The 27,864-nt window shown below is 36.0% G+C and overlaps 1 protein-coding gene across 1 annotated transcript in view; it reads right to left on the minus strand.

Annotated features, from left to right (window-relative positions):
* NALCN (sodium leak channel, non-selective) overlaps nt 1-27,864 on the minus strand; it is a 582,828-nt gene that overhangs the window by 424,068 nt on the left and 130,896 nt on the right. The window contains 1 exon segment of the mRNA XM_043993194.1: nt 18,836-18,990. Coding sequence (XP_043849129.1) covers nt 18,836-18,990 — 155 coding nt within the window.

The raw sequence follows: 27,864 nt of genomic DNA on the forward strand, positions 1-27,864 counted from the left end.
AAGTTGTCTGACTGAACCTCTTAAAAACAGATTTGTAATTTGATTATTTTAGGGAGCTCTGGATGAAGAAGTTTCCTAGACCAGGTACCCTGTTGTCTTAGAGGTGTCTATTGTCTTAGAGAGTTGCCTGGAGGGGGGTGGGGGTTGGAAGAGGCTAAGCAAAATTCAGAATTCACAGAACCAATATGTGACAAAAGAGGGCCATGAATCCAGATAGTCATGGACCTGAGGCCTACTCTCAGGGTCAATGCTGCTTTTCCTCCCCACAAGAGCTTTATGATGGAGGAGACATTAGAGAAGAGGGAGGCTCCAAAAGAAGGCATGGAAAGATATGTGGCAAGATAATCACTTATAGCTAAGGTATTGATTGGCTTGTTAGAAAGGGAAACAAACAAATAAAATCCTACTCTTTGTCAACAAAAGGGTGTATCTATCCCCATCCCAGGGGTGAGAAATGTCATTACATGTGGTCTATATGGATGGTTTTTTACCATTATGCCATATCTATTTATATTTACTTAATTTTACTTTTATTTACTTAGTTTTATGCACTTTATCTTGTTTTCCTATACTTAATAAAGATCTTAACAACTAACAATATTGATTTCTTAAAGCAATTTTAATTTGCCCTTTTATTAGATTTATATGAAATTGACTTCTTTTTTCATGTGTTAATTCTTAAGGAAATGCTATGGATATAACAAATTTATTTAGAATCCTTTTCCTATTAAAGAAAAAATTATGGCCTAGAATTAGCCTTCTGACTAAATTCCTTAACCCAACTGCTTTGTTTTTAGCATGAATGAACAATTAATTAGCAGATGAAAATGCCACATTTTATACTCATCATTTCCAGTTCTAAAATGCTTTACCTTCTTTTGAAAGATCATGACATTTAAATTATCAGTTTCATAAGTATTTGCTGTTACTCACTCATGTTTGCATGTAAGATAGATTCAGAATTTCTTCTAACTGGCATATCTCATTTGCTTAGCTTAGCTAGCTGTCTCCACAAGGCGTATTTCTCCAAAGGATGGAAGTACTAATTATCCTCTCTGGAATTAAGAACGATGTCTCTGTGGGTTTTTTTTCATTTTCTTGAGCATTACCTTCTTGACTTCCCACTATCTTTGAATATAATAATACTCAGAGAAGAAAATGGCCAAGTGGAATGTACCATGAACTGGAATCCGAAATAGAATTGAGTTCTAGTCCTGCTTTCTCCAATAACAACCTGTGTAATCTTTAGAAAAGTCCCTTGCTGGGTCTCAATGTTCTCTTATTGTAAGTATTAGAAGGGTGATAATAATGATTAATAATAAGACCTAATATTTGTACAATACTACTTTCCAGGCACTATGCTAAATGTTTTACATTATCTTATATGATCCTTACAACAACCCTGGGTGGTACATGCTATTATTATTCCCACTTTACATTTGAGGAACCTGAGGCAAAGTTTAAGTGATTTGCCCAAACCTCATAGGTTCCTCATACCCCACATCAGTGCAAATAACCATTCATAGAAAAACAAAAAACATTTGTATATTACCTCCCGTGAGCAAGCCAAATAGGAAGCTAAGTGGTATAGTGTACCCCCTATGGGATTGCGACCCACAGTTTAAGAAGCTTTGACCTAGAAAACTTTGGTGTCATCTTGTCAATGGAATAATGGATTCAGAGTACAACTTAATGGTGGAGAGCTTGATGTGTCATCAGGAACATCAAATACTGCCACAAACATCAACATCAGGTATATGTATGTGTTCCTGATCAAATCATTTAACTTTTCTCAGTCTCAGTTGCCTCATCTTTAAAATGAGAAGAGGAATAGCATCTAATTCCATTGTAAGGATAGAATGAGAGAGTATCCAAAAAGAACTTGAAAATCTTTAAAGCAGTTGTGTCAAACTCAAATAGTAACAGAGTACCGCTAATTTTAGGCAGCAAGTTGACTTAGAAAACCACCTATCAACATTATCTATATTTATTGTATTTTTATTTGTTAAATATTTATCAATTACATTGTAATCTGATTCTGAGGAATTGAAGTATTGTGGGACACCTGGAGAATGTGTTTGGCACCTTTTTTTTTTTTTTTTTTTGGTGAGGCAATTGGGGTTAAATGACTTACCCAGGGTCACACAGCTAGTAAGTGTCAAGTGTCTGAGGCTGGATTTGAACTCAGGTCCTCCTGAATCCAGGGCCAGTGCTCTATCCACTGTGCCACCTAGCTGCCCCGCATCTATGCCTTAAAGCATTCTAAATGCTACTTTGGAATCTTAAAGCACTATGTAAGTGTTGTTGTTGTTATAGGTACAACTTGATATCCCGGAGGCTTTTCAATATTTTATGGGAACCACTATAGTACCCAAGTTACCCATCTGATAGTCTTGGCTCCCACTCCATAGGATGTTCAGGATCACCGATAAAGAGGTTTAAGGGACCCACAAGGTTGTCCAGTCCAACACCTAGTTTTAGAGATGAGGAGGCTGAGACCCAAAGGGTAGGAGTGCCAAGATACCTGCTAATAAGCAAAAGAGCCAGGATCCAAGCCTTACTCTTCTTGACTTTAAAAATAATGTCCTTTCTACTTTTCTTTTTAATTATACGTTTCTGGGATGATCTTTTCTATGTAAATTCATGGATCTAAGACGTCATTGAAGACAGGTTGAAGTCTACTTATACATAACAGGTCCATTTGTGGTCAGCTACAACTTTTAATCTTTAGCTACTTACACACTTGGTGTTAAATAAGATGGGTTTTGAAGTCAAGAAATACCTTCAGAATATTTAAAATAGTGGGGTCAAACGCTCTGTCTGCCTCAAGTGGCTGACAATACTCACAAATAGGCCAAAACCAGATTAAAGTGTAATTGCGAAAAATGTATAAAATAAATAAAAATAGAATAACACTGAGATAATATTACATTTTTAAACGAAGTCAATATGTCACCTGCAGGAATCTTCATGTATCGATTTGTGTTTGACATCATCACTGATTTAAAGCATGTAGAAATTGCAAAATGAATTCCAGCACTCTCCAATTCTCCCTGCTTAATTCTGGCTTCAGATCATGGCCTTTTTTCCCTCTTCTTTTTTATCTCCAGTATGTATCACACTGCCAGGGACATAGTAGGTTGTTTTTGTTTTTTTGTTTTTTGGTTTTTGGTGAGGCAATTGGGGTTAAGGATCACACAGCTAGTAAGTTGTCAAGTGTCTGAGGCTGGACTTGAACTCAGGTCCTCCTGACTCCAGGGCCAGTGCTCTATCCACTGTGCCACCTAGCTGCCCCATAGTAGGTTTTTAATAAATGATTATTGACTAACAGATCACTACCCATCCACAGTATTTGCCTAAGACATACACCCTAAGGGAATAATTAATTCAGTGATTTCCTCATCTCAGTGATGGCAGTAAGGATTCTTCCTTTATTTAGGTTCCCTGTATGGTTCCAAATGGCCAGTTCCTTGGGAATGATTGTGGATTTCAATTAGGGACCAGATGCTTTGGTCAGCAATATTCTCTGAATAGAGGGACATCTACAAGGCATCACAGAATTAGTCACGTTTTGGTAGCATATTCTGAGGTTCCCTTTTCATAGGACCATAGCTCTAAATTTGGAAAAGATCTCAGAAAACCTTTAGCTCAACCTTTCATTTTAAACATGAAGAAACAGAGGCCCAGATATGTTAAGTGGTTTGTTTAATGTCACACAACTAGTTAGCATCAGAGGGGTTGGACTTGAAACTAAGTACATTCATTTCAGGAGACCCAATTCTTCTAAATGCCTTGGGTAACTCTTCCATTTAGTCTCTAGACAGAAGAGTCAATAACAAGCATATACTATGTGACTACTGTGTGTGGGCACTGTATGAAGCCCTGAAACTACAAAGCCTAAACATAATTAATGGTCCTTACTTTCAAGAAGATTACATTCTATCAGAGGCAAATATTTTTGTGATTTTTAAAAAATTTTAAAAACATTTTAGGCTTCATTTGATATTAATAATCAGTATAAGTTTATGATCATTATCAGAATCACTAAATACAATTGATTGATTATATCTATCAAGAACTGAACAGGGGGCAGCTAGGTGACACAGTGGATAAAGCACTAGCCCTGGATTCAGGAGTACCTGAGTTCAAATCCGGCCTCAAACACTTGACACTTACTAGCTGTGTGACCCTGGGAAAATCACTTAACCCTCATTGACCAGCAGGAAAAAAAAAAAAAGAACTCAACAGAGGGGTTATGATTAGAAATCATGATGGAATATGTACATGTGGCAGGTACTTCTTTAGAGAAGAAATTTATGTCTCTAATTCTACAGAGTTGCTATTGTGTTCTGGTAATATTATCAAGCTGTTCTATCCTGGGCCTGCTCCCATTTCCGTATTTGAACTCTGTGCCAAGGTCATATAATACTCTTTCAAAATCTATGAGAGATTCTGTGACTAATAAGCCTCTTTCCTATAGAGGAGGAAATGGTTCTGTCAGCTCTTTTAGCCACCTCTATCATTCACTGAGTATGGGAGGGTGCTGTGATTAGTAAGCCTATTCCCTGCAGGGGAGGGTTACAGTTCTCAGTCAGTCCTTTTAGCCAATGTCTTTGAAAGTCTTCCCAATAACCAGACTACTCGTATAAGGTAGCATATGCCCAGGTTGAGATAATTTCTTCTCTCTGTAATTCTCTCTCCTCCACTATCCCATCTGACTTCCTCAGTTCATCTCTCATTTTGCTTAAGGTCAGAAATCCATTTTCATTTTTATTTCTTAGTGTAATCCTCTAGCTAAAGAAGTGTCCCCAGGCTTCTTTTCCTTCAGAGAAAAAAAAAAAAAGAGCTTAGCAAAATTGTTGTCAGAATATGACCTTCAATTTCCCCTCTTTCTGCTTTTCCGTTTTATGCAAATAAGAAAAAGGCTGAGCTGCTTGGAAAATCCTAAGAAGCCTGTTGGCCTATTTTATTGCTTTGGTTTAATTTTATTCTATCAATAACTCATACCCTAGTATCTTCTCTCTGGCCTTTCTACACTTGGGAGACACCTTGGTGGAGAATAGTCCTTAAGGATTTACTTTACTTTTACTCAGAAATGTATTTTTGCAAACAATAAATAATAAATACAGTAGGATCTCATATTCTTTGCACCATTAATTCAACTGTGTGATTCTAAAGATGTGATATGCAATGTAAATTTGTCCATAAAAGTCTTCCTGTCCCTTATATTTAATCAAGTATTTATAACAATCATTAGATTTGGAGTAAATGGGAATGGGGTCTGCCACATTCTGGGGAAGGTCATTTCATCTCCCTGCATCTTAATTTCCTCAATGGTAAAATGAGAGGATTGGTATAGATCAGGGTTTCTTAACCTGGGATTCACAGATCCTCATTTCAGGGAATTCATGAACTTAAATAGAAAACAAAGTTAAATCTCTTATTTTAATTAATCTCTAATTAAAATTTAGTATGCCCTTCAATTATGATTTTAACACAAAACATTATTTTCAGAAGGGGCTTATAGATTTCACTCAGAAGAGGTCCATGACATGAAAGGCTAAAAACCTCTAGTCTAGATGCCTTCTAATGTCCCTACCCGCTCAAAATCTATGCTCTAAGACCTTTGATATGTTTAGATAGATATTATTTCCATAACACTTTATAGAGGTGAGATAATTCAGTATGTGAGAAATAATTATTAATAACCAATACCGGGGGCAGCTAGGTGGATTCAGGAGGACCTGAGTTCAAATCCGACCTCAGACACATGACACTTACTAGCTGTATAACCCTGGGTAAGTCACTTAACCCTCATGCCCTGAAAAAAAAATCAATGTCTTGGGGAACCCAGGGATCTCCTCTTCTGAGTCCTCTTCCCTCCACTCAAAGACAAAGTGTCCTTGAGTGATTTCATTGAATCTCATCTAAAACCCAACCCAAACTCAAGGTCACAAAAGGAGCCTTTTGTCTAGGTAAGCCAAACTAACCTACTTGCTCCTTCCCCCATCCCCCAATATGAAATTTCTTCTCCCACCTCTCTGTCTTTGCCCAGGATATTCTCCACACCTAAATTGCAACTTCTTTTTATCTCCACCTCCTGTAATGCCCCATTTTCCTTTTAACACTCACCCCAAGTGTCACTTTTCTAAAGACTGTTTTCCTTCAAAATTTAGCTTAATACAACCTTCTGCATGGAGCCCTTTTTATCATTGCCTCAGCTACTAGTGACTCCCCACCTTAGCCTCTCAACAGATGACTTTGTATTTGTTCTTTATGTATTTTTCATGTGTGTCTACTGTTATCTCACCTATTAGAATGTAAGCTTCTTGAGGTCAAGATCCATTTTACTCTCGTCTTTGTAATTCCAATACCTAGCACAGTACCTGGAATAGTAGGTGGTTAAGAATACTAGCTGACTTTGATTTTGTGTCTATTTGTTCTCCAATTTCATCATCAAATGTTCTTGGAATGATCTCTCTTGGTTGTTACTCAAGTGTAACATCTGTAAGCTTGCTTTTCCTCCATTCCTTCTAATGCTTAGTCAAGTGATTGATTTCAACCTTCTATCACCTTCTCCATAATGTTTTGCAAATGGATATAAATTCTGAATTGGTAGTACTCTTAACTACTGTGTCTGTTTACTTAGCGAAAATAAATGGCTTGGGGAGCAGCTAGGTGGGGCAGTGGATAAAGCACTGGCCTTGGATTCAGGAGGACCTGAGTTCTAATCCAGCTTCGGACACTTGACACTAGCTGTGTGACCCTAGGCAAGTCACTTAATCCTCCCTGCCCTGCAAAAAAACAAAAAAAAAATTAATAAAATATAAAAATAAAAAATAAATGGCTTGGGCCTTCTGTCCCTCTCCCTCTCCCTGTGTGTGTGTGTGTGTGTGTGTGTGTGTCTGCAGCAATTCCTTTACACCACTTAAACTTTTCTAAGAAAGGTCGAAAACACTTTACTTAATCTTTATTCATTTTCCATTATCTACAATTTATTTGAGACATTCATGTTGGAACTGAATTTCACGGTATTTTTTCCTTTATTTTAATTTCATGTTAATTTTGACCTCTGCTCTAGCTGATCAATGATCTGCTAGAGGAATAATTAGAAATTTTCTTACTCAGGGCAAAAACACGCAGATAGGCAGAAGCACAAAGAAGAGTTAAGGGGAAAGGCAGCAATGACATTGAGGAGAAGGCATCAACTTATGCAGAGAATGGTAGTCAGGTTGGTAGCTGTACTAAGGGTACAGCTATCCTGAAAGAGAAGCCAGCCATAGAAGTAGAGGTTAAAGCCAGAAGTGACCTTAAAATTGAGTTCAGCCCCCTCATTTTACAGATGAGGAAACTGAGGCCCACAGAGGTTAGTAACTTGCCCAGGATCATATAGTGTTTAAGGTAGAATTTGAAACCATGCCATCCAGATTTCAAATTTAATGCTCTTTTTAGTTATAACAACTTTGCTCTCCATCTCCTCCCTTCTTCGCCATTCTCTTCTTATCATCTACTTGGTACCTAGCTCTAGCAACTCTAATTGGCAAAGTATGTTCATATGGGGATCTAGGTCAAAGCTCTGGCTATTCTACCCTAGTTTTGCCTCTGGTCTGAATGCACAGAGACAAATTATTCTGAAGTAACATCCACATCAGTAAATACTCCACAAGTAGTAATCAAGTGGATACAACATACAATGAAAAGATCACTGAATATGGAGTCAAAGCAACTTGACTTGAATCCCAGCACTACCACTTGTCAACTGTGTGGCCTTTTGACTATAGTTTACTCATCTTTATAACAGGAGGAAAGTGTACTTATGGCCCTAAGTTTCTTCTAACTCTAAATTTATGATCCAGTTATTTTATACTTAAGGTATTGTCAATTATTTCTTTACCTATTCTTTTTTCCTCTGTTACATATCTTATCCTCCTCTTCCTTCTTCTCTCTTCTCTTTTGCTCCTTTTTCTTCCTTGTTGAGAAATAAACTACCCTGAGTCTTTTCTACAAGCCTATGACCTCTTTTTTTGTGCCTAATGTATGTTGTCTAATACTTTTTTTGACCTTCCTCCCTTGTGCTCTTGCATAGAAATCACAAGATATCAAGGTAAATGATAACTTGATTTAGGGGATCTTGTCAAGATTTCCATAGTATGTATTTACTTCTTCAATCTCCTTAACAAATTTTGGAGCATAAGAAGGATTAAATTATTTTCACAGTCATCATGCTTTTTATATAAAATGACTTTTTAGAAATTTCCTTTGGGTCCCATTTAAACTACATCCATGAACTCCTTTATCTGACAATGCAAAAAGAATGTCAACTTCCTTGTTTTCCTTTTTCAACATTATCAAGAGAATCTCAAAATAGATTATGACTTGGGTGCCCACTGTAGAATAAATTGCCTCTCACTGGACAAGGAATTTGCTCTCATGGTGTCAACAAATAATATAATGTTTATAGACTGTTTCTAGACCTTGCTCTTCTCAGCATTGCAATGATCTAAAACAGTTTCAAAGAATTCATGATAGAAAATGTTCTCAACATCCAGAAAAAAGAACTGTGGATTATGAATTCAGATTGAACCATACTGATTCTACTTTTGGGATTTTTTTTCCTTCTTTTTTGAGGTTTTTCCCTCGTGCTCTGATTCTTCTTTCACAAGATGACTAATGCAGAAATATGTTTAATGTGATCTTACATATAAAAACAAAATAAGATAAAATAAAGAATGCACACTACCCATTCCCATCATTTTCACTATAGAAGCAAATGAATGTTTTGGCATTTTTCTTAATTTCATGAGTTGTCATGGCCAAATAATCCATTACCAAGTGGCCAAACCACTAGTGATGAGTTTCTTTGTATTTAGGTAGGAAGGTCTTCAGTAGCCACAGTTAATCATTTGGACCACTCTGTTATTTTTTCCAACCCCCTCAAATCTGTTAGAGATTATGCTCTACTGGCACAGCATTTAAGAACCTAGAATCACTTCCATACAAGAGAATAGGACTCTTGAGAATCACAAGACCAAAAATTATACATTGGTGATTTGATATTTTAAGTTTTGAAGGTCTTTGTTTTTGTTTTTCAAGAGCCTTAACTCCCTACCCCACCCCCTTGAAATGTAATTTCATCTAGGAAGGGTAAATTCTTTCTATTAATTGCTAACATCCCTATGAATGAGTGAGCTAAAACTGTCAGCTTCTTAAGATAAATGCTGATTAACAACAAACAATAACTGGAGGAAAGGGAAACATTGGCTGGTCATGTGAGAAGGTGTAACTGATGGGAAGGTCATATGCTACCCTGAGAGTCACACAGATTCCAGGGATCTAGGCACAAGTCTTCATACAGTGGGCAGACACTTTTACAGATTATTTATGGGAGAATATGGATGAAATGATGGGTAGGCTATGGCTATGATATGGATTAAGAAAGAAGTTCCTACATCAATAAGAACACAAATGTATAACAATAATAAAGTATGACAGGAACAATAAGGGAAGGAGAAAAGGAGATCTGAGCTAAAGGATTAACCATTCTCTTCCTTATCTAGCTCACTTTACATTTTGCAGCTACAACAATATAGGGTTAGAAATTTAGTAAATACTTCTTCAGTACCTAGTATCATCCTATGCCTGAAAGAAGTTAACATACTGTTTTATGCTAATTTGGTAATACCACAATTCTAATTCTAACATTTTGCATATATTTTCATCTAAATTGAGGATTTAGTTATTCAACTGCATAAGTAAAGATTTTAAATTTATTTATGTCCTACCTTAACTTTTATGGAACTCAGGGTAGGAACTGGATATCTATGAAATTCTAAACAGGTCTTTCAAACATAGGAGTGAGCAAGGAGTATTAATAATAGATGATATGTGTATAGCTTTTTATATGTATCTTATCACTTGAGCCTCACAAAATCTCTGTGAGACAGATAACAGATATTCTTCATTTTGGAAAGGAAGAAAAGTAAGGCAGCTAGGTGGCACAGTGGATAAAACACCGGCTCTGGATTCAGGAGGACCTGAGTTCAAATCCAACTTCAGACACTTGACACTTACTAGCTGTGTGACCCTGGGCAAGTCACTTAACCCTCATTGCCCCACCAAAAAATAAAATAAAATAAAAATAATTTTAATAATTTTTAAAAAGAAATGAAAATAGTAGACTCACAGGGTCTTATAAAATATCAACTTCTTGAAAATAGGAAGTGCATATCTTCAACACCTAGCACAGAGTTTGGCATATGCTAAGTCCTTGAAAAATGCTGGTTGAATGATTGACTAAATGACAGGCACATATATTTCCAGTACACATCAGGTAGTGTTTCTTACTCCAAAACCTATTGTATATCCACTATACCACGCTGCCGATCTAACAGAAATGAAGAAGATTGGGACCAGGTAGGGGAAGGGAGAAGTAGCATTAATGTGCCAGGTATTGCTACTAATCACTGTACAACAATTATCCCATAAGATATGACAGATATTGAAAATGACAAGAGTAAGGTTAACAAGAACATCTTTGCCACTAAATTTCAAAAAATTAAAAGGACCACAGGGTATGGTGATCAAAATTCTATTTCTTCCTCCTTTTCCCCTTCTTAATCCCTTTCATTTTTCTTTCTTGCCCTCTTCTTCTTCATCTACTTTCAGAGGTCTAGTTGCCTTAACTGATTTCCTACAAAAGGACTGGGGAAAATCATTGCTGAATTTAGAGACTGCTGGAAGACTTACTCTCAAGAGATGTTAATTATTCTGTATTTCCTGGTTTCAACATCAGATTCTGCCTCACAGGCCCCACAAACATATCCCTTATATTCTGCCACTCTGTCTCCAATTACTTCCTTATGGCTTATCCTAGCAGCTATGCCATAGTCCTCTGAGCTGTACTTGACAAATCTGTAGATTCTAACATTTGCTTCCAACACATTCAACCAAAAAATATAATATCATTGGTACTTTCATAGAAATTTAGCAATTATTTCATTTATTCTTCCCTCAGATGAGAAATATAATTAGGATTCAATAATAGCATCATGAGAACATAGATTTAAAGCCAGAAAGGACCTCATCCTAACATGGAAATTCAGGGGTGTCATTTAATCTAGCATTCTTACATATGTTACAATGTGGGATATTTTTCAATATTATTGCCATTATATTTTAAAAAGATAAAAATAATTTCATGAACAAAAAATTACAACACAAGTTTGAAATGGAATGAATTCCATGGCAATTTGATTACAAAGAAAAAATAAAGGCATAGTAGCCTTTAATTAATCATGAATATTTACATATACAAACACGCTAGCCAAATTTAGATGCACTATTAGGCAGCTAATTATGTCACACACCCAAGATCGCCATTTGTTTCACAGTTTTTAGATCCAGCAAAAATCTTCACCATGACCTACTAGAAATATTCAATTTTGTGAAAATGTATTCACAGGTACTATAGAGTAACAGTGACAGGTTTTATCTATTCTAAGGTTTCCATGTTTTTTTGCACATTATATGCTAATTATATATGCAAGTAATATTTGCATTATCCAACCACCAGTTGTACTATATGGCCACAGGTGACTCTAAACAACTAAATAAAAAACATTTAATTTTTAAAGTTTGCTTTTTGTCTTTCTAGAATGTTATGCTCTTTATGTAGGTCTCTGTTACAGTGACACAGACCTCTTGTTCCTTGTGCTAGACCCTTCATCTCTCTACTCCATGCGTTTTCATTGGCTGTCCATCATGCCTAAAACTCTCTGCCTCCTGATATCTGCCTCCTACCTTCCTTTGGTTGCTTCAAGTTCCAGTTAAAATCTCATCTTCTATGAGAAAGCTTTTATACTCATCCTCAATGCTTGTGCCTTCCCTTTATTTATCATCCCCAATTTATGCTGTCTTTGTTTTGCAAATAATTGTTTTAATGCTTTCTCCCCCATTAGCCTTTAAGTTCCTCAAGAGCAGGGACTGTCTTTTGCCTTTCCTTTTTATTCCTGCCCCTGGTACAGTGCCTGGCACAAGGTGAGGGCTTAATAAAAGTTTGTTGATATGGACAAAGGGAAGACAAAATACTGGCATTTAAAATCAAACAAAAAGTAGGAACCATGAAAGAAATATGTTGAAAAAGAAAATAATCATGTCCTCTATCATAAACTAGAACAAGTTAACATTGACCTGAATATAATGCTAAAATCTTTAATATCAAGCAAAACCTTTAATGCAAATTAAATTTAATGCAAATAGGACTTACAATATTTTGAGGAACATATACTATTTTGTGGAATTCATTTGATTTCATTTTACAAACTATTACTTGTCACTCTTCTTGTCTTTTCTCTGGGTAAAGTACAGTCAGATCTCTACCTATGCTGTAGGATAGTCATAAAACTGGGTCCTACTCTTTTTCTAAGGATTGGCCAAGCACTCTTCACATACATCTCAGAACAAACAACTGCTTGGCACTCATCTAATGTTATTCTGTGTCTGTCACACCAGTGGTGGAAATTACACACCCATTTTGCATCAACCAGATTTCTCAAAGGTCAGACAAGTTGTTGGTTGTAATGCCAAGAGAAGAGAATAGGTCATGGCATGAGTGACTTTTCTCCATCTATCCATGCATTCATCCATTCATTAATTATGTACCTGCTTTTTATATAGGATAACAGAAATATCCTTCTGTCCAATTGTCTTAATTACAGTCTCCTGTCTAACATTTGGTAAACCCAGGGTAATCCAACTCAAAATTCAAGAAGCAGAGCTGTCTCCATTTGGACCATATTCAGTCTCCCATAAGAAACTCAAAATGCTTCCCTTTGGATCTGAAAACCTATACCATTTTGATTTAGTGTCACCATCCTCAAACTATTATACAGTTATTTTTTTAAAGTATTAATTTGTCAACTTTGATAATCAAGTGTGTATAGCAGATTAAATTGCCAAAAAATGAAGTTATACTAATTTTATAGCAAATGTAAAGATCTTTGATTACTCTGTGTGATGATGCATTTTAGGAATTAACAGGACATTTAAAGCACCATATTCATAAAGCAAATTGCTCATTCATTTTGTGCATGTTTATTATGTACTTTTAATGCATGTTAAATGTATATCTAATTACTTGAAAATGATTTTAAATGGTATAATTTGAAAACCAAAAGAGGTAAGACCATCAAACATCTGTATCTATATTTACATTTGTAGATATAATGGTATACACAGACATATAAACTATGCATGCAGATCCTGATTTACAAACGAGTTCCTCTCCACCTCCTCCAATCTCACAATTCCAAGAAGGCAGTGCCACCATGAATATTTGAGGTGTTAGAGAATTTCTGCCTTTAGATAAGCTGTGTAAAGCAGTTTAGGATAGCCAGACCACCTTCCCTTTTTGCCTTCTTCTTCATAAAGCCCTATGCTCAAATCACCAAGAGTTCAAATTAGTAAATAATGACTATAGTTCCCAGGACTACCAATTCAGTGTTCAAAGGTATCTTAGAGGCCACAGAGTCTAACCCCATCATTTTAGAAATGAGAAACCGAGGGAAAAGGAATTATGAATTACCCAGAATGATAAAGATCATAAGTTTCTTTCCATCTACGATGCCAAGCTGCCTCTCAGTTAAGTTATATAATGAGCTAAACGGATTTTTCTTTTGAGTGCATGTAATCTAGACTTGGATGCTATTTATTATTTTCTTTTTTTCCAGGGCAATGAGGGTTAAGCAATTTGCTCAGGGTCACACAGCTAGTCAATGTCAAGTGTCTGAGGCCAGATTTGAACTCAGGTCCTCCTGAATTCAGGGCTGGTGCTTTATCTATTGCACCACCTAGCTTCCCCCTATTCATTATTTTCAACATTATTTCTGTAGGATTCTTCCAGATATTAGGAGTAGCAAAATATCTGTTCTAGAGGGGCCTGGAACTATTTTGGACTTCAGATGCTAAGGGCTGGGGAAAAAAATAACATAGCCTACTCCAAAAGAGATTCTCCAATATGAGTCTCAGTGGAATAACATATTCAAGGACCTCTGTTTCTGTGGGCTCAGATATTTAGAACTTAATGTACCATATGTAGTGTTTCCCTTGAGTGTACCACATCTCCGGCCAATTGTGGGCTCAGTCTATCCCAGAGGACATTAACACTTTCCTAGTGATGATCAACAACATGGGTCTCACAACTATTAAAGATCCTGGCCCATAAGGTATCAGGCTCAGAAGTCTTGCATTAGTTTCATATTAGTTATCACAAGCTTCTAGAAAGTGAGTGCCCCTTATGATGAACCATTACTAGATTCTGTGGTAGTCAAATTCCCAGCTGCTAATTTCCATTAATCTTTTGCTATATTGTCAATGTCTCTGGTGGTAAAGACACTTGCCTTCTACGGTTCCCCAGATTCTCATTGCTGTCTATTTCAATAGTCCTCTATAATCTATATCATTCTCTTATTTCTTCTTCCACCTCACTCTCTGGTATTCTCATTACTACCTTATTAACACACTTGTCCTTACCCTTTACATTTTCCATCATTTTTCTGCTATCTCCAGAAGACAATATATCACCAGAAGACAAAACTGCTTCAGTAGTGGGTGCATCTTTTCTCATGTTCTCCCAAATCGCTTGACCAAAAGAGCAGATATTCTCCGTGTTCCTCATACTGATTCCAACCATCTCTTTTTTCCACCATCACTCAGAAACATCCTTTGCTTTCAGGTTCACTTAATCCATCTTTACTACCCATTCCAGCTCACGGCTGTAGTTATTTACTACCTTCCAGAACAATTTTCCTTTCATCTCAAGGAATTTAGGATCTGGGTCACAATCTTTCTCCCATAATCTCTGCCTTCATACTTGAAAACACACAGAGATATATACATGTATGTATAAGAATGTATGCACACACATACACACTGTTTTTAAACTCTTCACTCTACCTTAAGCATAAAGAAACCTTTGTGTTCTAGGTGCTTACATGGCAAGGAACTGCTCTAGCAGTTTAACTAGTTCCCACATAGCCTGAATTTTTATCTATATTACACAGCCTGCTTAAAGCTAGGTAATTTTGAAGACTCTGGCCAGGAAAACCTAGAATGTAAAGTCATATACAATAGGGCTCCAATCCACCTTTGTAGATTTTATTGTTTATTTATTACCTATTACCTATTACTTATTTCATATTACTCCTTTTCTTGTACTATAAAACCAGCTAGGTAGGTGTTCCTCATATTTGACATTCCAATCTCACCTCTATGGCTTTACATGTGGCTCCCCACATCTATAACACAATCCCTCCTCATTTTAGCTTTGTCAAGCCAAGCAAAGCTCACATGCTATCTCCTAAGCAAGACTTTCCTAATTCTCTCAAAAATTACTATTACTATGGATATACTTTGTATTTTTACTTACTTCTCTACAGTTTGTTCCATATTCATCCCAATGGGGGAGCTAGGTGGCACTGTGGATAGAGCACTGCCCCTGAAATTGGGAGGACCTGAGTTCAAATCTCACCTCAGGCATTTACTAGCAGTGTGACCCTGGGCAAGTCACTTAACCCCAATTGCCTTAAACATTCATGGCCATATCCAGTCATCCTGATATGTATCTTGCTACTGGACCCAATGGCTCAGGAGGAGAGAGTAAGGTTGGTGACTTTGCATAATCCTTCCCCACTTAAATCCAATTCAGTGTAAGTAATGATATCTCTTTCCAATATCATGGTCCTCTTCAAGAATGAAGGACAACCAGAACTATCTCAACAGCACATAAGCTGTTTTATGGCAGGGACTTTTCCATTTCTTAACTACCTATAACCTAGTATGGTGCCTTGCTAAATGGCACTTAAATATTTGTGAAAATAAACTGAACTTTAAAGTGAACTTTGGGATTTTATCAAAGTTGAGAACAGAATGTATATATGTTTGAGAAGAGGCTTAGGTTTAAATATATTCACACACATAGGTTTAGGTAGATAGATTTGTGTGTATACATATATGCATGTATATGCACATGTATATGCATGTCTATTTCTATAAATACAGGTATATGTACACATAAGCATGTTTATGCATGTAAGCATCGACATGCAAAATATATATTTATGTATGTGTGTACATATACTAGATAATCTTGTGTTTCTATATGCATGAACAAGGTAGGCTTATATATAATTTGAAAATAAAAATAGTTTATAATTGGAGATAACTAACCATCATCTCTACCCCTGAAATACAGGGAACGAGGAAAAAGATGAAGGTCTCATGTGTACATTTCTTTCTATAAATACAGAAAATAAATACTTATTGACATAAAATCATATATAAAAAGTATAGAATACTTTTGCATACCATTGTATGCAAATTACTGCATTATATACTCAGATTGTATATTTTATATACAACAGATGCATACAAAACAGAGAAAGCTGTCCACTGTATTAGGTAGATGTAAAGGGGTTGGGACAGTATTAACAAAGTCTGAAAAGTTAGAAATTTCTGTGATGTCCATATAATATTATTTATATATACCATAATAACACATTATACATATACAAAGATTTAGAAATCTACATAGTAAGTGTAGATAAACTTGGAAGCATAAGTGATATACACATGTGTAATATAATTTACTTTGGTGTTCTAGAGATACCCAAACAGTGCTTGTCTATGTACTTTGATTTTTTTTTTTATTTCATTCATGTGGATATTTCTTATACCAATAACTCATAATGATGAGCACAAATACTAGAATTAGGAATATTTGGGGCAAAAGTTTGGTCATTACCACATATGGACTTTGACCCTGGTTAAATCCCTTAACTTCTCAGTACTACAGGCAACTTACTTTGGTAGCAGGTGTATCCTCAACCAGGAGTTCCTTATACCATTTAAATCACAGGTACAATCCTTATTCAAGTTAAAAATTTATCACAATCCTTTTCCACCAACTTTACACACTACAGACTTTCCTCTAGTTCAGAGAGCATTTCAGGGGTACTAAAGAAAATCAATTATCTCCAATTATATATCATCTTGATTTTCAAATCACATCATTAAAATCGTTCTCCTATAAAATGTATAATGATAATGGCTTATATTTGTATGGTTACACAGTACTTTACATCTTTATAGTAGCCCTAGGAATGTTATAGTAAAATAATTTATATCCCCATTTTAGAAAATGGGGAACTGAGCTTCAGAGAATTTGTGATTTTCCCAAGGACATAAGTGTAATAAGTAGTAGAGTTGAAATTGGAGCATAATCCAATTCTTTCCCTACTATAAGTATGCCATGTTGATTAATTAGTATCTAAAAAGTTTATGATATATAAAATTGAAAATAATACTGATTATAAATTGTACTCATTTTTAAAAAAATCACATTTGTACAAATACAGTATTAAAACACTTTAAGAATACAAACTCCTTAGAAACAGGTGCTGGTTCATTTTTATCTATGTATTGCCACCACCAGCAGAGTTCCTGGCATGTAGTAGGTGACTAATAAACTTTTCTTGATTGATTGACCACAGTAGTATGTATACCTGCAAAATGAATATGTGTTTTTCTTACCACACTAATAACAAACACAATATTGCCCTTGTCCTGTTAATTCTATAAAAATGCAATGTAGAATAATCAAAGATGTTAGCATTTGCTATTTATTTCAACATTTAATAAACACAGCTAAAATAATTTGCATGATTCAATTTAATATAATAAATTATTAAATTTGATAAAATACAACTGAAAATAACTGTATTAGTTTGCAGGTAGTAATGAATATCAAACAATATGTAAACAGAGACCATTATCTATTCACTGCTTTCTATGCAATGTATGCATACACGTATGTATACATACATTCACTTCTCTAAATATACTTATTTAGGTGGTTCCCAATTTTACTAACACAGATCACACCTCCACACCTCCCCAGAACAAGAGACTTGTCTCTTGTTCTTTTGGTATTTCAGGAATATCAAAGGTTAATTATTCTTCATAGCTCCTAGTATAGTACTTTGTACATAACAGCTACTTATTAACACTTTAGTTTTGTTCTACTAGGTTTGGGAAGATGCTTAGGGGTTGATCACCCCCATAATAGCTATGCTCCTATAGAATACTCCATATAAACTATAGAAAGCTTTTTGTTGTTGTTGATTTCAATTACATTCTTCTACCATGTTTATCCTTTTTTATTTAGATTTGCCTCCTCTTATAAGGAAACTCAAATTTAAAATTTTCACCACAATACTGGAATGGAATTCTTTTCTAAGAAGACATGTAGGGCAACAACATCAATGTGCTATTATAAACTATGACGGCTATTAAACAACAACTGGTGGTTCATTTAAGTCATAACTAAGTTATTTTAGAAAACATGCTTTGGTCATCCATCTGTGGCACTGAAAATATAAAAGTAGATTATGCATGAGATACCAATTTATCTACCCAAAGGAAATTTGTTCAAGTTTAGAGTTCAAGTGAAACAAAACAGATAATCATTTAATCTATGTAGGGTGATTTCAAATGGACATTGGAAATGAAACCCAAATTAGACATTTCTCTATAAAAGAGATTTTTTTCTTTTTAAAGTCATTTTACAAGTTTAGTCCATAAAACTGCATTGAAATAAACATACCTTTATATCATTATTCCAAATAATTAAATGAACTACTTTTATTATATATGAGTTTTGATTTATTTTATAAAAAAATGCATTCAGACTTAACTTGGAAAACCTTTTACATGTCAACTCTACCCACTTTATAAACATTTTAAACAGATACTAAAAATGTGTTTTACCAGTAAGACAGACCTATCTCATTAAAGCCACTGTAGCCCAGCTCTTGCCTGCTAAGTCCCAGATCTTCGAGGTCCATGCATTTAAATCCTGGTGGGCATTGATAACCTTCTTCTATTTCTCTGGAGCAGTGGGTATCTGGGATAGCTAAATTATTCCAGGTCACATTTCTGTGTAGAAATACATGAAAAGGGTTAGTTAACATAAGTCAAGGGCCAATGGATTAACAATGTTGGAAGTTAACTTTAATTATTGTTTATTAATTACTACTGAAAATGGAGTTGAACTTGAAATTAATTATTTAAATATAGCTAACAGAGTCTATTGTGTTTTTCATACATTATCTAATTCATTCTTAAAGTTGCCCTGTATATTAGACTACACATGTTATTATACTCTATTAAACTGTGAATTCCTTTAGGGAAAGGACTGTTTTGGCACTTTAAAAAAAATCCCTGACAGTTATCAGAGTGCCTGGCACACAGTAGTCATTTAATAAATGCTTTTTTACTTAAATTCCTCTTCTAAAGTTTAGGAAAGTCACACACTAGCAAATGAACAGGGGAAGGACTATTAACCTAAATGGGCGTCCTGTGAAATTAAACACAGAATATGTGCCCTGCATTGAATTCTCAAGTCTCTGATGATTCTTCATAAATTTAAGTGAAGAAATGAGAATATAAGCTTCTTGAAGGCAAGTAACTCCCATGAGCCATTGTATTCCCATGAAAGATAACATGACTTAGGGGCTAGAGGACTGGCCTCAGAGTCACGAAGCCTTAGGTTGAAATTCAGCCTCTGACAGATACTGGCTGTATGATCAATGGAAAGTCACAACCTTTCAATGCCTCAGACAACAAGATGCAGAACAGGTACTGATCTGAATTGGGAAATCTATTTTCCTCATTTGGACCCACACTGACCAATACAATTATAGCTCCAGATATATTCCCACCACCTCCCCCCCAAATTTTCAGTCTCAATATCAATGTCTTACATACAGGAGGAGCTGAATGAGTGCTTTATAAATCAATTTTTGTTGTTCAGTTGTGCCTGACTCTTGGTGACCTCATTTCAGGACACTGGAGTGGTTTGCCATTTCCATTTCTAGCTCATTTTACAGATGAGAAAATTGAGACAAAAGAGTTAAGTCACTGATCCAGGAACACACAGCTACTAACTGTCTGAGTAGCGATTTGACCACAGGAAGATGTCTTCCTGACTCTGGCCTGGAATCCTATCTACTGCACCACCTAGCTACTCTGTCATAATCAATACCACAAATCAATAATGATCATTTTCCTGTATTTGTTCTTTGATTAAGAGATGGACTCATTGGATTTAGAGGTTCAATGGATTATGAGGTCATTTACTCATAGGATTAAAGGCTTATGGATTTTATATGTGAAGGAATATTAGAAGTGATCTAGGCTAGCCCCCTTTCCCCTCACCTTTTACAGATTAAATAAAATGAACAAATTAAACAGGCCCCGAGAGATTGAATTATATTCCCAAGGTTACACAGGTATCTAGAAGAAAATCTAGGTTCTTTGACTCTAGGTAGATTATAGAACATAGTCCAGTGGAAAGAGAACTAGAAAATGCCTTCAAAGATCTTGGTTCTCATCAAAGTTTCACCACACAAAGACTATGTCATCTTAAGCCAATAATTTAGTTGCTCATACAGAGAATGTTTATTGGCTTTGGAGTTTATGTTTGTACATGTGCATCTGTCTTGATAGGGCTCACAAATGTACAAAAAACTAATTATTAATAACTATAACTAACCTGGAAAAATTATATAATTGGATTTATGAAAAATTATGAGTGTATGAAAAATGATAAGCTTAGAGAAATTATAATTGGGCCGTAAGTCCCTTCATGGTCGCCATTCAAATGTAAAAATATTTTTGACTTGATTAGCCTAATTTGGGGGGCTAATCTGACTGGAGGACTAAACTGGGGACTGTTGACTATTTGGCTATCTGACTTCGTTAATTTAATGTGGGCCGTTTATAAAGTTCCACCACACTGCTCCCAAACTGATAAACTAAAGATTAAGAAGCCTCTTAACCAAATAATCAAAGTAGAGTTTATTTATGAGATACTATTTAAAATTAGGAATACAGGGAAATAAAGTGTACAACCTGACTTCTTTCCTGTGGTCTCTTTCCACTGTGTCTCTTTCGCACCTGCTTTGCTTGGAACTTCTTGAATACAATAAAGGCCTTAGCCGCCTCCAGCCTCAGGGCACGTTACACTTTCCCTGGTTTGTATTAAGGCCTGTAACCTTGTCAGCCCTGTTTCTCCTTTTCCCAACCGGACTCTCCTCTGTCCTTGTCCTAGCTCCCTTCTAGTCAGCCTATCTAGTCTGTCCTCCTCTAGTCAGCCCCTATCTCCTAATCTTGTCTATCTAGTCCGTCCTTCTCTAGTCCCTCTCCTTAATCTTGTCTATCTAGTCCGTCCTCGCTCCTTCTTTTAGTCTGTCCTGTCTCCTGTCTAATTCCCAGGTCTATATATACCTTTTCTTCTCTCCACTCAAATCTTGGGGCTTCTTTTACTCCCACAGACCAAGCTAATCCACCAGCCAGAGCTGCAGCTGGTGTGGGGGGGTGCTATTGAGCCTCATGCCTCAGCACAGGCCATCCAGGATCCTTCAGATAGCTCTGCTCAGGTCGGAGGGAGCTGGGGGCTTTTTTTTTTCCCCCAGCTGTCTGACCTGGCATCTTGTATAGCCCACCGGGCTTTTTCGATCAGCTGAAGCTAAGGAGGAGGGGGAGAGACCCTGAGGGCCTGAAGCTTTCTAATCTCAGCCTAAAGGTAGGGTCCCCAAATCAAAATAAATTTCCACACAAAGAACCATGAAAAGATATCTCTAGTCTTCTCTGCCACTCTTCCCTAAGGAAGAAGTGATTCCTGCCAGGATTCAAAACAAGAGACTGACACCAGAATCTGCCCACTCTGCTCTCTTCAGAGAAGCATATTACTTGGAGGGAATTAAAACTATCTGGCTTCCTAAATAGTGCTAATTTAGGAGAATTAATTTTCAGGTTGTTAACCAAAAGTCAAGACTCCACAAGATATGGATAGTAACTTGATTTATTGCAAGAGAAATGAACATTCCCATGGAATTCCTTATATCAAGTATGAAGGAGTTCACAATAACAGCCAGTATCTTGAATATTTATGTTTTACAAAAGGGTCTCATGGGAGGAGCAGAAGGCTAGTCTCCTCCCTTTTAGGGAGGAGAAAAGTAGATAAAGGGAGGGGGAGCATGAGTAAGTAATATGGCCAAAGTAGCATTATTTTCCCTTGGGAATGGCTGGACTATGAAGATATGATGGTCTGCTTATCTACAAGGTCCAAGCTACACAAATAATTTAGCAGTTTGGTGGAGATGGACTGGTGCCTGTCATGTAGCTGGTTCGACTCTCAAGGATACACAAAGTCTAACTAGAGGTGGAAATAGCAAATTATGTCAGCTCATCCTTAACTCATTCTGGACGTCCCACATACTCCAGGCCTAGTGTTTCTATATCTGGGAAAAATGGCCTGAGTCAATGAGCTCAAGCTTCCAGAGAGCCAGAATTATTGAAGTAAGGTCAGAGACAAAGATAGGCACTTGGGGGGGGGCAGCTAGGTGGGCGCAGTGGATAGAACACCAGACCTGGAGTCAGGAGGACATGAGTTCAACTCCGGGCTCAGACACTTAACACTTACTAGCTGTGTGACCCTGGGCAAGTCACTTAACCCCAACTACCTCACCAAAAAAAAAAAAAAAGATAGGGGCTCAGGCAATTTACAATATATTGGGTATGATACAGAATAGTTTCAACCACAAAGTGGGACCAGAATCTTCAACTAATCACAATACAAGCCATAGCAAGAAATGTTCAAAATCAGGAACTAATACAGAGAAGAAATTTATATAACACCAAGACAACCAAGAGATCAAACTTTACTCCTAATGTCTAATTCAAAACTAACTCCTGTTCTCTATTACTTAACAGGGAAGGAATGCCACAAGCTATTTAACCAAGGCTTGACTACTTTCCCATTAAATGTCTGAATCACAAAGACCACAAGTAGAGAATAGCAAATAAATTCATTTAACAAAATCAACAGCAAACTGCAATCTGAAAAGGTATAGGGATGAGATAATACCAGAAAATATACAGAGTGAATGAGCTGTCCTATGGGGGGAGAAGGGAGCTGAGGGGAGAAAGGCTAGTAGAGGAGAAAAGAGCATCTAGAGCTCTCCAAGGTGAAATTAATTCCTGAATCTCTACTGCAGTAAGTAGGGGTTAGGCATATGGCTGTGGTACTATGTCCTCCACATGTTAACTTCTTCACAGAGTCTCTCTCCCTTTAGAGATCCAAAGAGAATATATACCCCAACATTTCTTCTCTTTTGAAGCTAGAAATCAGAAGACCAGAATCTTTCTTCTCCCAAGCTACTGCCAACTCCACCTATCATACAGATAACAGAAAACCTAGTAATCAATTCCCAGGGATAAGGAGAGTCTTATGCAAATGACCTTTGAACTGAGGGTTACATTCTGAACCTCAAGTTCATAGAATCATAAATGTAAATCTAAAAAAACATGTCAGTGCTCATATAATCCAATCTTTTCATTTTAGAGTTGAGAGAAGCAGAGGCCAGAGGGGGAAGAATAACTTGATAAAATCACACAGGTAATAAGTTGCAGAGCCAAGATTTGAAATCAAAGCCTGAAATCTACCACTCTTTTCCAGTGTACCACAGTGACTGCCCAATTACATATCTGTCAAACAGAGATTCTATTTGAATTACATTCCTCATAGGATTGAGGTGAGGATTAAATGGGGCAGGAATTGAAAGCACCATGATGATGATAACAGCAATTAGCATTTATATAGTGTTTACTATGTTCCAGGCATTCTACCCACTCTACTAAGAATATTACATTCTCATCTGACCTTCACAACAAACCTGAGAGGAAGGTGTTATTATTATCCCTACTTTATAGTTGAAGAAGCTGAGGCAAAAAGAAGTCAAGTGACTTGTCCAAAGTCACATTCCTAGTAAGCATCTTAGGCTAGATTTGAAGTTGAGCTTTCCTTTCTCCATGAAATGTTCTTACTTGAGGGTTCGGGTCATGATAAAAGTTCTTTAATGGTGCATGAAGCAGTAAATAATTCCCCATTATGTTTCAAATAGCTTTCCCTCTGTGAAGGTAAGCATGTGCACGTTTAAAGCATTATAGATTTCTTTCCGCAGTGATATGAAAGAAGCATGATCAATCACAGGATGATTTTGGTGTTCATGCAGTGGTGACATCAAATCCTTAAGTGCTTCTAACTTGGCACAACATGTTTTTGCATTTTCTTTAACTGTCATAAAATTATTTCCCAAATGCCAGAAGGGATCAACATTTAAATGCAAACGAACTCCCAGGGGATAGTCATACACATGTGAATACCCTCATTTGCATTCTGTCTACTTACCAGATTACTCCTCTCATTTCCCTCAGTTCCCCAGCAATCAACTGTTATCAGCTATGTAATCATAATCTAGATACTAGGAAGATTCAAAGTCTTGCAGCACAAATGTCATGCCATTTGAAAACCCTGATCACCTGGCATGAGCATTAGAAACCATCTCCAAACCATCACAGATCATCACAAACAGTCTGCAGAAACAAGCCTTAGGTCACCTTTCATCAGAGTTATTAGGGTAGTTTTCTGATCTTATTTTCCACTTATGTTACCATTCTTCTTTATGGTAAATGCTCAAATGAACTGGTTGGCAAAATTATTCAGACATTCAGCACTTTCTGTGAGAATATAACTGGGTCCCAAGGGTGGAAAAGAAGAAAATCACATCTAAAGGTATTATTTCCTTATACAAACTAATTTAAATATGAACTGTAATTAAGCAATACATTCATTAAACATCATGTCCAAATCTTCATGATCCCTTTTGGGGTTTTCTTGGAAAAAATACTGGAGTGATTTGCCATTTCCTTCTCCAGCTCATTATACAGAAAAGGAAACTGAGGCAAACAGGGTTGAGTGACTTTCCCAGGGTAACACAGCTAGTAAGTGTCTGAGGCCACATTTGTACTCAGAAAGATGAATCTTCCCGATTCCAAGCCCAGTGCTCTATCCCATGTACCACCTAGCTTCCAGCAGAAAAATAATGTACTTAGTTATTCATTTTACCCATTGGTTATATAGCTAAAATAATTTTCCAAATGAATTCCTCTCTCTCAGCAAGAGAGTTTGTAAAATTATCTTACCAATTATTAACATATACTAGTAAAAAATGTTACTTGCCTTCTATTATTGTTTTAAATCAAAATACAGGGAAAAAACCCAATGCAGAACCAGATTTAAGAGTGTATCAAGCTAAATATTGCAAAACTTTGTTCAAATAAAAAAGTCAAATATAGAAATTTAATTTGTATATAATTATTATATGTTAAACATTCTCCAAATTGTAACTTACTTAATTAAAAATGTAATTTATATTCAATAAAATTTATAAAATAAATTGTAAATGAAGTCTTGTAAGTCTAGGAGTCTTACAGAATTGCTGCAAGAATTATACATATGAAATTTTCACAATCATTTTATACTTAGTTTTATAATTGTATATTAGTGTTTTCATAATAATTGGTAGAATAGATTTTTATAATTACACAATGTAAATTTTTATTTGGAGCTTTTGGGTGGCAATCTTTATCACTGTATTTATCATAAACACTTAATGAATATAATCCAAAAGAATGTAATAATATATTCTATTATCCTGGGGAGTTGCCAACACAATTTTTAATTTTGGTGTTGGCTGAAAATGGATTCAAGGAACAAAAATAAACAATTAAACAAACAAACAAATAAATCATTTGAAATCCTTTGCCTAAGTCTATATACTATTTGCAGAATAGGCATGATGTGGTTTAAGAATGGTATAGGACTTACGGGAAAAGATTCAAGGTACTGAAATTACTTAGTCTGAAGAAGACAGATAGATAGTCATGGAGCACCTAATAACTACCTTTAAAAACAGGCAGGTTAAAAAGAGAGGACTCTGGTCTGCTCTTATCTCCTCCCAGAGCTGAACAGAGCTTAAGCTAAAGGAAAAAGGATTTAGATATAAAGAAGAGTTTCCTGACAGTGAGAGGGTTTAGAAATTGGAATGGAAGTTGTGCAATCTCATCCTGGAGAAATGATTAAAAAATAGGATAGAGCAAATGACATCCCAGATAGCCTAAGAGTAAGTCTGAAGATAGAGCCACTTTCCTGTGTCCCTACACTGTTTTTCACTACAAAGTCAATCAGCAGCATTCCCAGGGAATTTGTCATGGGACATCCCAGGGAAATCAGTTTGTTTGAAACCTTGCCTTAGAGGAACAGTCAGTTTTGTCAACTCTAATCATTGGTATCATTCTGCTTCTTCTTTGGTGCCCCTATCTCTCCTTTCAATGCACCTTGCTATACCTCCTCTCCTGAGGTCCTACTTTTTGTTTGTTTTCTGTTTTCTTTTTTAATATTTACTTTTTATTAAATATATTTTAATAATAAACATTTTATTTAAATTTTTGAGTTCCAAATTTTATCCCTCCTTCCCTCCCTCCCCTTCCCTCTTCCTGAGGTGGTGAGCAATCCGATATAGGTTATACATGTGCAATTATGTAAAACACTACCATATTAGTCATTATGTATAAGAAAACTTGAAGAAAAAAATTAGAGAAATAAAGTAAAAAATAGCCTGCTTCAGTCTGTGTTCAAGCAATATCAGAAAATTGGGAAAGAATTTTTGAAACAAGTATCTCTGACAAAGGCCTCATTTCTTAAATATATAGAAAATTGAGTAAAATTTATGAAAATACAAGTCATTCCCTAATTGTTTTTTCTTTTAAACATTTTTATTTAAAGTTTTGAGATCCAAATTCTACCCCTCCCTCCATTCTTCACTTGCCTACCCCTTCTCTGAGGTGGTAAGCAATCAGATATAGGTTATACATGTATAATTAAGTAAAACATTTCCATATTAGTTATTTTATATAAGACTCAAATAAAAGAAACAAAAGAGAGAAAAAAGTGAAAAAATAATATATTTCAATCTGTATTCAATCAATATCAGTTCCCCCCCACCTCAGCTAAATAGTATGCTTCATCATTAGTCCTTTAGGATTGTCTTAGATCATTGTTTTACTAAGAATAGCTAAGTCATTCACAATTCTGAGGTCAGTCCTACTTTTGCAGCAACTATGTCACAGTAGACAGGTATACCCTATCCAAACGTGATCATGATCTTGGCCTGTCCTATATCCACAGGAAAATTCATTGTTTCTTTGACACTCCTTCTAAATAAATATTAAACTAGACAGTATTATCTTCGACTCATTGTTCTGACTTCCCGTTCATGTCCAATTAATGGCCTGCAAAATCTGTTTCTTAGGATTTCAGATGTGCTACTTGTTATCTGAGTTACTTTGTATAATCAATCAACAAACATTTCCCATGTGCCTATTATGTGCCATACATAGACCCTGGAGATAAAAAGATAAAGATAAAAGAGCTCCTGTCCTCAGGGAGCTTATTTTCTAACATGTACATATTTAAGTATAAATAAAATAAGTACAAGGCATTTTTTTAGAGGAAAGCATTTGGGATGATTAGGAAAGGCATCATGTAGAAGAATAAGTCACTTAAACTTTCTAGGCCTCAGATGATTCTTATGTAATATGATAGGATTAAATTAGATGACCTTTAAAGTATAATATGAAAGGATTGTACTGAATGACCTTCAAGTTCTTTCCCACTTCTAAATCCTATGACCCCTACTGTCTGTTCACTCCTTGGTGTTTTATATATCAACATCTAGTCTACAAATCCAGCCTCAGACACTTGACACTTACTGGCTGTGTGACCCTGGGCAAGTCACTTAACCCTCATTGCCCCACAAAAATTAAACAAAAACAAAAAACAGTTAGTCTAGGCTGTCTTATCTCTCATGTAATAGCTTCCTAATTTGTATGCAAGGTGAAGACCTT

The sequence above is a fragment of the Dromiciops gliroides genome, chromosome 3 (genome assembly GCF_019393635.1).
Source record: "Dromiciops gliroides isolate mDroGli1 chromosome 3, mDroGli1.pri, whole genome shotgun sequence".
Lineage (NCBI taxonomy): Eukaryota > Metazoa > Chordata > Mammalia > Microbiotheria > Microbiotheriidae > Dromiciops > Dromiciops gliroides.